Consider the following 16,244-nt stretch of genomic DNA (forward strand, 5'->3'; position numbering starts at 1 on the left):
TAATGGCAGGGAAACAATTGACATTACTGCATAGGAATACTGGGGAGGATGAGTGTACAGTATGAGAATCTTTGAAATCGCTTTTGTCCAGCTGCCCTCATTTGTAATCAAGATAAAATGTCTGCTTTGTAAAAAGGATGGTGTCCCTCACCCCCCATTGTGGTTTTACAACCTTTGTAGATGTCTCCTCTATGTACTGAACAGAGCAAAACACACAAAATGTTTAGTCACTTGTGGAAACACAATACTAGATTAGACTGGACCTTTGGTCAGACCCAACAGAGTTCTCCTCATATTCCTACAAATATGCAGGGCTTTTTTTGTAGCAGGAATTTCTTTGCATATTAGGCCACACACCCCTGATGTAGCCAATCCTTCTGGAGCTTACAGTAGGCTCTGTACTGAGGAGTGTGTGGCCTAATATGCAAAGGAGTTCCTGCTACAAAAAAAGCCCTGCAAATATGGGCTCACACAATTAAAAATAGTAACAAAATGCATCCTTATTTTAAAAAAACGTGCCAAGGCTTAATATCATGTGGCTTCTCAGCATACCATACAAAGTATTGTTAAAAACTGATGAACATGCTTAAAAGGAAACAGAATGTGCAAATATAGAGAACTTTTGTAGTCCCAGATCAGTTACAGGTCCTTACCCAGGAGGGTGTGAATGTAACCGATCTAACGAACTATTTGTATCTGTGTTTATATGTTTTAGTTGTTTTAAATATGTTATATGTATATGTATTGTCAACATTTAAAATAAATTTGCCTTGTGTCTGTAATCAAGACAGCCTAAATTACACTCTACCCCCCTTTGTCAAAACTGTGCTCTACAACATTTAAATCAGTTTTAAAAAATGGGAAATGAGAGGTTACCAATATAATAAAAAAAAGAGTAAAGATAGTCCCCTGTGCAAGCACTAGTCATTTCTGACTCTGGGGTGATGTTCGCATCACAATGTTTTCACGGCAGACTTTTTACAGGGTGATTTGCCATTGCCTTCCCCAGTCATCTACACTTTCCCCCCAGCAAGCTGGGTACTCATTTTACTGACCTCAGAAGGACATAAGGCTGAGTCAACCTTGAGCCAGCTACCTGAAACCCAGCTTCCACCAGGATCGAACTCAGGTCATGAGCAGAAAGCTCCGACTGCAGTACTACAGCTTTACCACTCTGTGCCACGGGGTTGCCTTACTCCAATATAATATATGGTGCTTTAAATGGTGCCCAATGCATTCAGCTTCTTAAGCTTATTGGTGGTGGAAATGCCATCAAGTTGCAGGCAGCCCCGTAAAGTTTTCACACAAGAGATGAACGGAGGTTGTTTGCGATTGCCTCCCTATGTGTAGCAATCCTGGATTTTCTTGGTGATCTCCCACTCAGGTACTAATCAGGGCTGATCCTGCTTAGCTTCTGAGATCTAATGTAATCAGGTGAACCTTGGCATCTTGGCCAGGGAAGACAATGCATTAGCAAGCGTATTTCCAAAGCTTCCTGAGTGCTTTCAAACACTCACAATCAAGCAACTCTATTCAACAAGAACAGCTATGGCTCCTTGGGAAGGTTTTAAAGAAAACTTTCTATATTTATTTGATCATCCAAAAGTCAAAAGCCTTATTCTGTGTTGCATTAACTGGCCCACAGGCAAAAATATATTTTACAACAGCCATTGAGCAGAAAAAAGATCCATTTCCCCAAGCAATATTTCCCCTCCCACTGCCTGCCCCTGCCGTGCAGGAAAAGAGCTACCACCCTTGCCTTGCTGGAACAGATCTCACTCACTCCAAGGTTATTTTTTTTTCCAAATGTTTATTTCACCCATTGTTCTTCCCTCTCATTTTTTGACCTTGCCCTGGGCTGCCACAGCCTCCATGGCCTTCCGCACAGTCTCCTCATCACCCAGGAACTGCATAGGCTTGGTCGGCTTCAGGTTGTCATCCAACTCGTACACAATGGGAATCCCAGTTGGGAGGTTGAGTTCCATGATGGCTGCATCGGACATTCCTGGGTGGGAAAGGAACCAAGGTCAGACAAGGTCCTGTAACACCATTATCTTTGTTGGCCATCACAAGCTCTGTGATTGGCTGTCAATTCCTGGCTCTAAAATGCCAGAAGTTATTCATTTACTATAGATATTTAAACCCCACTTTTCTCCCCATGGGGACTCAAAAAGTTTTACAACAGCATTCTCCCCTCCTCTGTTTCATCCTTGCAATCCCTACTCTGTGAGGTAGGTAAGGTCAGAAGAGAGTAACTGGTTCAAAGTCACCCATTAAACTTCCATGGCAGAGTGGGGGGCTTCAAACCTAGATCTTCCAGATTTCAGTCCAATACTCCAACCACTGCTACGTGGCTGTCTACCTATCATACACACAATGGAGAATACATTTGGTCATAAGGAACAGCACTGGAAGAGGGAGCCAAGGGCCCCATAGAGTGTCAAGACAGCAACTTATTAACAACAGCTATTCATAAGCAAAGCATTTATTGTATAAAGCCAAAGGCCATTACAGTTAGGACACAGAAAGGGACACACACAACTACAGTAAAAGCAAGAACATTATAAAGTTAAAGGCAAAAACATGTCAACACCCTCTCGATATGCATTTAAAATAGTTCAGCCTTTAGACACAGCTCTGACCTATATTTTCTTGGCTGTCAAGGTGAATTGTACCACTCTATAAGAAACATACTGATCTGAACTAGAAAAGAAGGAAAAATTCATTTCTCCCGCACAGAAGAAGAATTTAAACCTTTTATAATGTCAGCAAGAAATTTTTTTCTTGGTTTTGTGCATAAAGGAGGCAAAACAAAGTATAACGTGGAAGATCTTCCTTTTCTTTTCCTTTGTACTCTTAAAAACTCACAGATTCACAAATTTTGAGCAGCAGAAGACAATTATTTCTTATTTTTTAGATGAAAGGATTGAAAGGATTGAGACAAATTTTGCAGTTGCAGAGTTATGAGCCCCGTGGCGCAGTGGTAAACTGCAGTACTGCAGTCCAAGCTCTGCTCACGACCTGAGTTCGATCCCTGGCGGAAGCTGGACTGAGGTAGCCAGCTCAAGGTTTACTTAGCCTTCCATCCTTTCAAGGTCGGTAAAATAAGCACCCAACTTGCTGAGGGTAAAGTGTAGATGACTGGGAAAGGCAATGGCATACCACCCTGCAAAAAGTCTGCCAAGAAAACATTGGTAATGACTCAGTGCTTGCACAGGGAACTATCTTTACCTTTACTTTACATTTAGAGTTATCTTAGGATCCTTCCTTTCACTGAGCAAAAGAGCCAGGGTTTCAGGAGTATAGGGAGATGATAAATTGAACAGAGGCTTAATATAGTAATCCCTCATAATCTCAAATAATCTGCATTCCAGCAGGGTGTGAAAGGATGTATCAATCCTATTAAAGCCACAAGGGCAAATTCTGTCCATGTATGACCTATTCAAAAATCTCCCCTAAAAACCATTGTAGGTATAATGTTCAGTCTTGCAAACAAAAAAGCGCTGCAATAACATGGTATGGTAAAATAGTACATATAGGGGGGTAAGGAGAGCCAGCTAGGTGTAGTGATTAAGTGTGCCGACTCTGAACTGGGTCTGATTCTTCACTCTTCCACATGCACCTGCTGGGTGACCTTGGGTCAGCCACAGTTCTGCAGAGCTGTTCTCTTAAGAAGACTGCAGATTTATACCCCGCCCTTCTCTCTGAACCAGAGACTCAAAGCGGCTTACAATCTCCTATATCATCTCCCCCCACAACAGACACCCTGTGAGGTGGGTGGGGCTGAGAGGGCTCTCACAGCAGCTGCCCTTTCAAGGACAGCTGCTGTGATAGCTATGGCTATCCCAAGGTCATTCCAGCAGCTGCAAATGGAGGAGTGGGGAATCAAACCTGGTTCTCCCAGATACGAGTCCACACAGTTAACCACTACACCAAACTGGCTCTTATCTGAGAGCTCTCTCAGCTCCACCTACCTCACAGGGTGTTTGTTGTGAGGAGAGGAAGGGAAGGAGATTGTAAGATGCTCTGAGACTCCAAGTGTAGGGCGGGATGTAAATCCACTCTCTTCTTCTTAAAAATTTTTGGTTAAGGAAGACCAAAAAATAAGGGTGAGCATATTGTGTTGGCTCTCAGAATCAAACTACAAAGGTCAATTTCCAAAACTCACTATTAAATCGGAGAAAATGCTTTGGTTTTGCCCCTCTCAAAAATATCATCAATTGACATTCCAACTTTTATCAGCTTCTAGTCCAAGGGGTTTCATCCAAGTTAATTTGTGGGTATATCTGTTTAAAGCAGTGAACAAACCATCTTCAGCACAAAGCTGTTTTAGTGGAAGATCTTCTGGGATCAAGGCTGCTCAAGTACGTAGATGAGCAGCTGTCGGTATTCTTGTATGTAAAAAAGGTAAAGGCAGTGCCCTGTGCAAGCACCAGTTGTTTTCGACTCTGGGGTGAGCAGAGCTTGGACTGCAGAATAGCGACTTGCTAAAATGGCAGAGGTAGTTTGAAATCATGCAGATGTTAAAACCATTCTATGGAAAGCAATGTTGGACAGATACTTTTCAAACAATTTGAACCAAGCAGAAAATCTAGAGTAAGAGATTGTATGTCTGTCCAATGAAGCATCAATCTTAAACATCCAATCTTGTATACTGAAACCTGGCAAAGGTCACCCCGAGAATCATCCACTACAAAATAACAGCAAAGAATATAGTTGACACCATCTTCACAAGTAGCATCCGAGTGCAGGAGTGCAATATAGTCTGCTTTAAAAGCAGGCTGATAGAAATATTCTTTTGCTTTCTCTAGAACATGAATAGGGTGGCAGGTGTACAGGCTTTAATTGAGGGTTAATCCAACTTCAGCCCACACTAAAGCTGCTGGAGTACTGCAAGGCAAAGCTATGTCTCTTTTAAAAGAGACTCTGAATAGGTTCCAGGGTTGTGATCAAACGTTCATTCCAGCCCCAGAGATCTCTGCATCATACAGAAGCTGCAGAATGGCCTTACTCGGGCAATTTCAAAGCTAACTCAAACAAAAATCCTCCTTTCAAACTGTAAAATCTCTAGATAGCATTTGTGGTTATCAGAGATGGTTTCACTATAGTTCGCCCCTAGATATTTAAAGTTTTGGGGTTGTTCGGAATTACCATCTATTGACCACTAAAGCCTTTGAGGCCTCTTTCCCAAAGATCATTATTACGTTGGTCTTGGCAAAATTAAATGTTTAAAGCCTCACCTTTTCAGAAATTATCCATTTTGTGCAACATCCTTCTAAAGCTGAAACGGTTCAAGAGACCAAAACGATAGCAATCCCTCACCACCTCACCCTGGCATCTCCTTATCAAACCCAAGGCAGTGAAAATACCCTCTCCTGGCATGGAAGCGAACTGAGAGCAATTTAGCCAGGCCACTGAGGATCCATGTCCCAGAGGTTGGGAGACTAAGATATGGGAAAACCCATAAAAGCCTAGTAAAAATTGGGGATAAGGGAGTGCCATCCCAGTTCAAGGTTTATTAGCTAAATCTTTCCCTGTTGGGTGGGGAGTTTTATTTATTTAGATTTCTGTCCTGTCCATCTCTCAAAATGGGGCTTGGGGTGGCTAACAACACAGCAACACAATAACAATAATAAAGCTACCATTTTAATGACACCCAATTAAAACTCAACACACCACACAGACAAACCCATCAGACAAAAGCATTCCACCAGGTTAGGGTCACAATGGAAAAGGCCCTTGCCCTCGTCATGCTCAAATGGTCAGACTTCCCACTTTCCAACTGGGAAAACCGTCTGTTGTGGGGAAAAGAAGGGGAAGGAGATTGTAAGCTGCTCTGAGACTCCAAGTGAAGGGCGGAGTCTTCTTCTAAGTTCACCTATTTCAGTTTCCCTGTTAGCTTATTTGTGTGCACAGAATTTTTTTTTTAAATACAGTTAGTTCTTTTAGCTTTAGGAGATTCCAAGGGTTATCTGCCCCACAACAAAATGGCTATTAGCAGAGATTACTAAAGGAAACATCCACATACAAGGCAAGTCAGCCTCAGAATCCCAGTGGAAGGAGGCAACCTTCAGAGGAAGGCATCAGTCTCTGATCCTTCTGGGTTGGCCACTGTGTGAGGTAGGATGCTAGACTAGATGAACTGATTCAGCAAGGCTCTTCTTATGTTCTTATAAGCTAGCTGCTTGGAGCTTGTAGTATCAGAGAAATCAGAGAAACCCTGAGAAGGGGGAAGTGGGGAGCTCTGCTTCAGCCCACACATACATCTCAGCTTGCCCAAGGCAACCTGTACTTCTCTAGCAGGTGGCAAATTACTCCCAAGGAAGGCAGGGAGTCTCTGGCTGGAGTATCTATCTAATGCCACCTCTTTCCTACTCCAGTCTCAGCAATCAAAGGCTAGGGTTGCCAGGTCTGACTCAAGAAATATCTGGGCATTTCGGGGGGTGGAGCCAGGAGCAAGGGTATGACAAGCATGACTGTACACCAACGGGAGTACTGACTATCACATTTAAAGGGACCGCACACCTTTTAAATGCCTTCCCTCCATTTGGAAATAATGAAGGATAAAGGTGCCTTCTTTTGGGGCTCATAGAATTAGATCCCCTGGTCCAATCTTTTTGAAACTTTGGGGGGGCGGGTTGAGGAGAGGCACTGGATGCTATGCTGTAAATTTGGTGAATCTACCTCGGAAAACAGCCTCCCAGCTCAATTCTCCATTATACCGTATGGAAATATCTGCAGCTCAATTCTCCATTATACCATATGGAAATTGGTCTCCATACGGTATAAGGGAATGCCTAGAAGACATTCCTCCCTCCCTTTCTGATAATCCTGAAGCAGGGGGGGGGGAGGGTCTCCATACCGGGAGATCCCCTACCCCAACCTGGTGATTGGCAACACTATCAAAGGCCCAGGACCTCTGCTATGAAAGAAGGAGGTAGTTCTGCCTTAATGTTCTGGATTTGCTGATGTTGCCCTCTATTAGCAGCTTTCTTCACTCAATTATTCTCGTTGGCTGTTTGCTGAATTATAGCTATAGAGCTACATCCATGCCTTCTGTTCTATACACTGGTGCCATTCCTTGTGGGAATCTGTCACATTGCCATAGGCTCTTGCTGTTGCATGATATCACTCTTTAAGAAGAGTCCTGTCACTGTGACATCCTAAAGACAAACTCAGTCCTTGCAGCATACACTTCTTGTAAGGGGCTATGGGGCTCTTCATTTGTTTTTGCTGCCTTCCAAGAATTTGAGCAGACTTCGAAGGACGGTGGAAGACAGGAGGGCCTGGCGTGACTTTGTCCATGGGGTCGCAAAGAGTCGGACTCGACTGTGCGACTGAACAACAACAAAAAGGGCTGGCTGATGTTCCTTCCGCACAAGAACTTCAAAGGGAGAATACAAAGGGAAACATTCATCAAGGGGTTTAATGCTATCTTTCAGCCAGCTTTTTACAGGGACTTGTAATTTCTTACTCACTATCTTGCATTTCCCATCCTACAGAGATTAATATCCGCCATACCTCTGAACCTTGCTATTGTATCTGTTTATCTCACTTCATCATGCACTGGATTTTACATTTTGACAATCTAGCAACAGCTGAAAGTTGTTCACACTCCTGCTGAGTGAGCTGTCTGCTCTTTGAACTGGAGCTTGTTTTTCTTTCCTTTCAGAAGCTCATTGATTTACAAATCTTGAATAGGAGAAAGTTCTTATTCATCATTTTTCTACACAAGGAGCTTGTTTTGAACTGGCCTTTGTAACATGCACACTCCTTTCTGTTGTGTGTATACGTCGGGTCTAATGGATTTACACAGCTATGCACTTGAAGAAATTAGCTCTGACTCACAAAAGCTTTTGCTGAAATGAATTTTGTTACATCTATAAAGTGCCACAGGACTCCTGTTTTATTCTTTTTTTAAAAAAACTAACCCACTGGAATACCCACTGGAATAATTCTTAAAGTAAAGTAATCAAACCAAACCAGAAGAAAAATATTAAAAGGATAACCATATGGAAGAATCAGGGGGGGAGGGTAACCTAATATACAAATGAGTTCCTGCTGGGCTTTTTCTACAAAAAAAGCCCTGGGAAGAACTATAACAATAGCTGCTTTCCCACTCAACTATCATGTTTGAAATACAGATAATTTAAACCCTGTAAGAAACACATTCACCTGCAAGCCCCACCTACCAAGGCAGTTACAGTTTCCTACCTGGTAATTCATCTATATGAAATGAAAAATGTTCACTGTCAAGTCTGAAAGATAGCACATGGGTTCTGCTCACTGCAAGTCCACCAAGAGTACAGATAACACAAGCAGCGTATTGTATGGAAATGGTTATGGTACACAGCTGCCCTGAGAGGCAGTCACAGCAGCAAGCATAGAGGGCGCTGTGGAAGTTCTGAGACCACAGACCTCTCTGCTTGTTCCATTTTGATTATGTACTCTGCCCTCTCTTCCTCTTGAATTGTGAGAGACCTCCTTGGAATGCCCATGACCTTTCGGGCCACGGCTCAATTCATAGAGGCCAAAGAAACAGAATCCTGGGGTGGATGGAAGGCTACAGGCAAACGCCGGTAGTCAAGCACAAGAACCAGACCTCTCAAGTCTTGAAATGCGACTCTGGACTGGAAATAGCAACACAACCTTCAGCAGCCTGCAGAGCACCCGGCTCTTGTATCAAGCGGCTGAGGGGTCAGGTTTGATTGGGAGAAAGCCCAGGCCCACTGTGCTGAAAATCTGAAGGCACACATGCTCAGCTGGTGGAACTTCTGGATGTAGGCTTGCTGGCATTCAGGTGGAGCCTGGAGATTTCCCGCTATTACGATGGATCTCCAGAACACAGAAATCAGTTCTCAAGGAGAAAATGGCTACTTTGGAGGGTTGAATCTATGGCATTGTACCCTGTTAAGATCCTGCTCCTTTCCAAACCCTGCCCTCCACAGTCTGCATTTTCAAAATCTTAGTGTTTCCCCACTCAGTGCTGGCAAACCTGCCTGGATGTAATACAAGGCCCAAATCAACCATAGAATACATAGAACTAACTTAGGAGAAAGAGGAAGGCCCTCTGCGGTAGACAGGCTTCTTGCCAATTCTGAGTTGGGAAATTCCTGGAGCTTGAGGAAGGCAGGGCTTGGGGAAAGGCAGGGCCTCAGCAAGGTATAATACCATAGATTCCACTCTCCAAAGCAGCTATTTTCTCCAGAGGAACTGATCTCTGTTATTTGAAGATCAGTGGTCATTCTGGGAGATCTCCAGGCCCCACCTGGAGGCTGGCAATCCTAAAGGAGCACACATTGAACTCAGACACAGAGACTAAAGCAGAGACTAAATAGAACTGCAAAATGGACATCTGATGTGACAGAGCAAAGCTGTCCACTCAGCAGCACACCACAGATCAGGGGTGGTCAAACTGTCGCTCCCTCACACATACTGTGTGGCTCTTGAAGCCCCCACCACCTCATCAGCCAGCTTGGAGAAGGCATTTCCCTTTTAAAATCACTTCTCCAAGTCAAGCCAGCTGGCAGCTTGGAGAATACATTCAAAGTTCTACCTCTCTATCCCACCCCATCTATTTTCCTTCCTTCCTTCCTTGTCTTGTGGCTCTCAAACATCTGACATTCATGTCTTGCGGCTCTCAAACATCTGATGTTTATTCTATGTGGCTCTTATGTTAAGCAAGTATGGGCCACCCCTTCCACAGATCAACCTATGCAATCCCTCACATCAATTCAGAACCCAGAGAGCTGTTCCAATGCAGGAAAGGGCTTACAGACCACATACTTACAAGTTACTCAAGGAAACATGCCAAGTCCTTTCCCCCCATTTTCAGGTTTTGCTTAAATATATACATACACACAGGGGTGGATTCTAGCAGGAGCTCCTTTGCATATTAGGCCATACACTCCTGATGTAGCCAATCCTCCAAGAGCTTACAAAAAATAGCCTTGTAAGCTCTTGGAGGATTGGCTACATCAGGAGTGTATGGCCTAATATGCAAAGAAGCTCCTGCTAGAATTCTACCCCTGCATATACACACACACATATATATCTCCTTTTATCCATGGACACATAAGGAAAATGTACACTATTCTCCCCATTTAAAAAATCTGGGAAAATAGTCATCCTGGGTTATGTTTTCTTTGGCAGAATGCATAGCAAAGAAGGTTCCATCTATTTTTGCAAAGGAAAACTGATCCAGAGAAGCAGTGAACTAAAGTGCTACAGTTGTCTGTAGGTTAATGCAAACAATGGGCAACATTAAGCACCCCACCACAGACAAATGTGGCAGAAAAAATGATTCCTCAAATACCAACGTTAGTGATTAACAAGGATCAGTCCTATTGGATGTTTGAAACAGGACCAAAATGTAACTACAAATTTTCAGAAGGTGACATTATACTACCCAAAGATTCCCTGGAATTTGGCTTGGGCAGCGGCTATACCCCTAACACAATTTGTGTAAGTTCTTGTCTATGCTTCTGTACGCATTAAGCAAAGTTGCTTCTGTTTTGTGGCCTATGTGTAACAAATGTACATTAGGTGTTTCATAAAATTATAAAAGGTAAACATTAGTAATATTTAATACAGTTAAATCACTTGACATTTACTAGACTACCAGTATTTAAATTTCTGGCTCTTCTGTACTGATCCATTATCTTGCTGCTGCACTCTTAGGCCTCTTAATCACACACACAAAAATTGATGAAGTGTGTGATGCTGAGTTGCAAAAAAGCAAGAAAATGGCCAGGGAGTCCAATAAACAAGTTTTACAGCTTTTTAAAAGTACTACGCAGATTATTTTTGGTAGCTCTCCCACTCTCTTGCCACTCCTATTTTGTTTTCTGCCACCATTTTATGGAACATTAAGAGTAGCCTTGCTGGATCATTCCAAGAGTCCACCTAGTCCATTCTGTGTCTAAATGTAGCCATTCAGATGCCACCAAGAAACCCACAAGCAGTGCCTGCAGGCAAAGCAGAAGCACCTGCCTCGAAACGCTGAAGTCCCATTCAGCTATCATGGCTAAAGATCAGTTATGGACCTAGGCTACATAGATTTACCAACCTAGTTTTAACCCCCTCAAAGTCAGTGGCTATGACGACATCTAGTGGCAGTGAGTTCCACAAGCAAATTTCTGTGCTGTACTACTTCTTTTGGTTAGTCTTGAGACTGCTTTTTTGTTGTTTTGTGAGTGTGCTTTTAAACATGCATGTGAGCTTTTTAAGACATTCATTAGTTTAATAAACTGATTTTTAAAAGCATTCTTACTTTTAGTATTCTTGGGAACGGAAAGATGGACTATCAACAACACTCCAATGAATCCAAAAATTTCAAGCACACACCCCAGGATGTCTACCAGGTCTGATACCCCTATCCCCAGCTCATCACACCACAAAATCAGGATAATAAAGAAAGCTAGGGAAAGATTATTGATGGCTGCAAGTCCACAGGTCGGAGCATGGGAAAGAAGACGCCCTGTTCCATTCATGGCTGCAGCTGGTTTTGATACAGGTGAACTAGCTCTTTGGGTTTTTATATGCCAGCAGTGCTGAATTGGACACCTCCTCCATCTAAAAAGAAGTGATAACAATACCCCCTCAAGCAGCCCTTCAGAAAACAGCTTGGAGCATCCTCTAATGCCAAAGGAACACAATGAGGTTGGGTTGCCAGACTGGAAGCTAGAGCAGGACTCACAGTGTTCCACACACGAGAAGAAGCAGGGGAAAGGAGAGCTCAAAGTGGTAGGTTTCAAGATACAGGGGGATCTCTGGGTGGCAACCCAGAAACCTTATTAGGAGAACAATACAGTACGACGTTCTTCCTGGAAACTACTTCAAAGTACATTCCGAGCCTCAGCCACTCCCATATAGGTCTGAGAAACCTGGTGCTTTTGAGATGTTCGACATTTCACCTGATGATCCCTATACACTGCAAGAATGCCCCATGCTCCTCAACTATGCTTCTTCAGAAAATTCTATAGAAAGGCTGGGGAGGGGTTTTTTTTCAAGAAGCAAGCAGAAGGCTTAGAGATTTGAGCGGGAAGTAGGCCAGGTGCATAGCTGGGAAGCCACGGGCTTGGCACTCTGCCCAGCTAAAGGTCGCCTGAAAGTGATATCGTTCATCATCATGGCCACAGGCCAGCTGTCCGCTCTGGTACCCTGGTCTCAGAGGCATTCCACGAGCATCCCTACAAGATCATTCTATGGAGCTGAAACAATTGACTATGACATAAAGCAGGCTGCAGGATAGGAGATGCATCTCTGCACTAAATGTCCTTAGCAACAGATTCCACACCCCTAATTGTTGCGTTATTGAACTAGCAGTACTGCTCTCAAGTTCAGACAGCAACAGCCACGGAAGGAAGGGCTGTGTACTTTCAATATATAGACATTCTAAAGATAGCAGTTCTGCAACCCAGCTTCCAGGAGAGGGAAAACTGAACTCCATGGGCTCTGTACATAATGTAAAATGTATTGAATATGCATATACCCACCTGTTTTGCACAATTTATTTTGCTTTGGTTCATACACAGGGTTTGTAGGATAACTGAAGTCCGAACCATCACCTACTGGAAGTCCTGTTCAGAAACTTCTCTTTTCGTCAGAAAGTCTTTATGTGCTGGAAACTTGCCTTTTTAAGAAGGAAAGCTGAGATTTTCAGGAAGCTAGACTCAGAATGCTATGTCAGTCTCTGCTTTCACAAAGAGCAGCTGAAGGATCCATGTAAGTAGCAGCTACAGCCCCTATACTGGGTGGCTTTCTCCTCTGGACTGGACAACTTGCATTATGCCACTTTAAGGCAAGGTGGGGAAACCAAACGGAACCACCATTGCATGGAATGATTGGTATTAACACAAGGCACTGAATGACTGGCATTAACGCTAGGCAGTCCTTACCTTCCAGGTGCTTGACAATCCCCCGAAGGCTGTTGCCATGAGCAGCAATAAGTACCCTCTTGCCGGCTTTGATCTGGGGCGCGATCTCATCGTTCCAGAAGGGCAGGGCGCGGGCGATGGTGTCTTTGAGGCTCTCGCAAGAGGGTAGCTCCCCAGCCTTCAGGCCTGCATAGCGCCTTTCCTGGAGAGTGTAATAAAGAGACAAAAGGTTATACCTTGAAGGAGGTGTGGGCTTAGAAGTTTGGAGTCAGCCAACCAGACATTCCTCATTGCAGGCAGAGTGTTCCTGCTGTTTTAATGTCACAGTGTACAATCAAAGGTTGGGTCTTACCAATGCTGGAAACAAGAAAATTTCTTCTCCTGCCCCCCACTCCAGTTTTAAACACTGCCTCTCATGGTGCAGTGAGATTACTATAAACTTCACAGTAGCCACAGTCTGTAGTCTTTGACCCTCTGGTCAATCACAGAAGTCCCACCCCCTCCTCCTCCAGCCAACAATCTAAGGAACTGGAAATAATGCCGGACTGGACTACTTGGCTAGGGGCCATCCCTCCCCACTGTTATAATGCCATGTAGCAAATTACTGTGTAGGGCAACCCAGTTCCCTGAATTCACCCCTGGGCCAGTTAAGAGATCTGCAGAGATCTGGGATATAAGATTCCTCACTCACCATCATGTTTATAAGCCAAATTGGTCTTTGTGAACAAGGGAAAAACCACTGCTGAAAAGGAGATCTGTGCAGCTGCTAAGGGGAAAGGGAGCAGTATGTAGCAATATTCCTTCAGAAAGCAAACAGGAGCTAAGGCCCACTAGCCTCTCAAATCACCACTGGTGGTTTCCAAAGGAGATCCTGGTGTGCCACCTGATGCTCAGGGAACTATTGTTTGAAGACTTGAAGAAACATAATAGAGCTTTGATGTGGGTGCAACAAATGGGTTAATTGCAAGGTGAACAGGAAAGAAAACATAGGTTAAAAGGTCTTTTGCAACCAGAAAAACGGGGGAATGCACTGGCTAAGGACAGGGCAGCAGGTGGGGATAGAAAGCACATAGGGTGAAGGTACAGACAAGTCTTCACTCACTGGACAAGATTCCATGGATGCTATACTACCAGTGAGAAAAGCCTCCAGCCCTTAAAGTTTTGTATCAAATCCATCCCACAAGTGGGCTCTTACCCAAGATATGCCCTCTGGCTATAGGCTCCTTGGCTATGAGAATCAAAGTCCAGCACATACAAGAGAGAGAAACGAAATCACCTCCAGCAGATCTCTGGAAAGGCAGCACACTCATTTTCTAAATAAATGAATTGGTGATAGAAAATGGCCCACCAACCAGATGTTACTACTATAAACGGTGGGTTATCACCAAGGAGTTAAGAACCAAGTTCCATTTTGCCACTGAGTAAATCCAAGGCCACTTTTCGTCTTAGCCTCTGATAGATGAGAAAACCAATCCAAAATCAATTTTAGGGGCTTGGTCAGAGTTGCCCTGCAAAATCTTGTCTCTCCATCTCAAGCTGCACGCACCTTCCTGATTCTACAACTCACTATAAATGTAGGCAGATAATGAAAGGCAGAGAAGGAAGGTATGAGCCAGTGCTCAGTTCTTATGACCCTTTCTCATATGTCCAGGGTAATGCTGATTGCCATTTTAGTGTCAGGAAGGAATTTTCCTCCAGGCCAGATTGGCTCAGGGATCCTGAGTTTTTTGCCTTCCCTTGAGCATACAGCAAGAGTCACTGGGTCAGTGTGTGTGTGGTGAGGGGGAATAGCTGTGAATTTCCTGCATTGTGCAGGGGTAGAACTAGATGATCCTTGGGATCCCTTCCAGCTCCATGTTTCCATGTTTCCCTCTTCTGGTTAGAGTACCATTCTAGGAACTGGGAGACCCAGGTTTGAATGCCCTCTCTGTTATGAAACCTCACTGCATGACCAGTCACACATTCACTGCCAGTCACACACTCTCATTCTGACCTACCTCATAGGGTTGTCATTATGAGAATAAAATGGAGGAGAGGAGAACAATGAAAGAGCCACTCTGGGTCCCCACTGGGAAGTATCCCAGGGTATAAATATCTAAACCAATAAACACACCATCTCCATTTTGATCACATCCTCCTTTTTAAAACATAGCTGCACCCCAAAATCCTGCAAAGACACAGCATATTTTGCAGTCAGTTTGGATTCAGCCACATATTTTAAACTTCCCCTTTGGCTGATCGCTTCTCTTATGGGGTTATGTCAGCACGCACCTTGCTAATAACTTGATAATAAGGATGCTTTTCATCCATCGGAGGTGGGGGGATGTCATAGGACCGTCTCCAGATCTTGACCTGCTCCTCACCGTGCTTGGCTGCGGTCTCGGCCTTGTTGAGACCTGTCAGGCCCCCGTAGTGGCGCTCGTTCAGGCGCCAGGTGCGCACGACGGGCAGCCACATCTGGTCAATGCCATCCAGGATATACCAGAGCGTGCGGATTGCCCTCTTCAGTACGGAGGTGTAGCAGATGTCAAACTCGTAGGCGGCATCCTTTACAGCCTGGGCCCCACGCTTGGCTTCCTCTCTCCCTTTCTCGCTCAGTTCGGCATCGAACCAGCCGCAGAAACGGTTCTCCTGGTTCCAGGTGCTCTCGCCATGCCGCACAATCACAAGGCGGTGGGTTGGCATTGCTCTGGTGGAAAGGCAGAGGCTCAGCAAAAGACCAGCACTGATACAGGAAGGAGGAACTCCAGCCTTGCCCTGAGCACCAACACCCAGGCTGGACGTGCTCCCAGTATTTATATGACTCTTCCCTCCCATCTTTAAACCTTCTGGCCAATCATGCCCACTTTGGAGTGGAAAGACAGCTGTAGACAGCCAGTCACGCTGCCCCCACCCCCCCTGCGGGCTATGGCCTACTGGAGAAAATAGCAACCAGAGAGGTTCCCCTTGCGTCTAGGCCAGAAATAGCTTGGAAGGCCTGTGACCTTCTCTCTGGGGCTTTTACTTGAGGAGATGGGGAAGGGGGCTGAATCCCTTCTGTCTCACCATACTGTAAAGAAAGCAGCCTCCAGTTTCAAACTGCTACTTACCCCCTGGACTTTAATGTGCCCAAGGGCAAAAGGAGAGGCCGGTGCTGGATTCTCATGCTGCTTGCTGTCACCCAGACAGAGATGGGAACAAGGAGATCTAGGGCTGGAAGGTCGATTAGGGCAGTGAGGGAGAAACAGACAGACAGAAAGTGGGGTGGGGCAGGAGCACAGAGGATATGGTTGGTCCCCCAAACTTCCCTGCTCGTACAAAGGAATGCTTCAAAGCATGCATGGAATTAAGAGCCTTCAACATAAAGGCAAGGAAAGGGAAGGATAT

The 16,244-nt window shown here is 44.5% G+C and overlaps 1 protein-coding gene across 1 annotated transcript; it reads right to left on the bottom strand.

Annotated features, from left to right (window-relative positions):
• Positions 1-1,565: 1,565 nt before the first annotated feature.
• PGAM2 (phosphoglycerate mutase 2) lies at positions 1,566-15,655 on the bottom strand. The gene is made up of 3 exons (XM_060251742.1): positions 15,150-15,655; positions 12,900-13,080; positions 1,566-2,005 (listed from the first exon to the last, which is right to left on the bottom strand). Exons 1-3 carry the CDS (start codon positions 15,561-15,563, stop codon positions 1,836-1,838), a joined length of 765 nt encoding a protein of 254 aa, XP_060107725.1. The 5' UTR covers positions 15,564-15,655; the 3' UTR covers positions 1,566-1,835.
• Positions 15,656-16,244: the final 589 nt, after the last annotated feature.

This window comes from Heteronotia binoei, chromosome 12 (assembly GCF_032191835.1).
Source record: "Heteronotia binoei isolate CCM8104 ecotype False Entrance Well chromosome 12, APGP_CSIRO_Hbin_v1, whole genome shotgun sequence".
In the NCBI taxonomy this organism is placed as follows: Eukaryota; Metazoa; Chordata; class Lepidosauria; order Squamata; family Gekkonidae; genus Heteronotia; species Heteronotia binoei.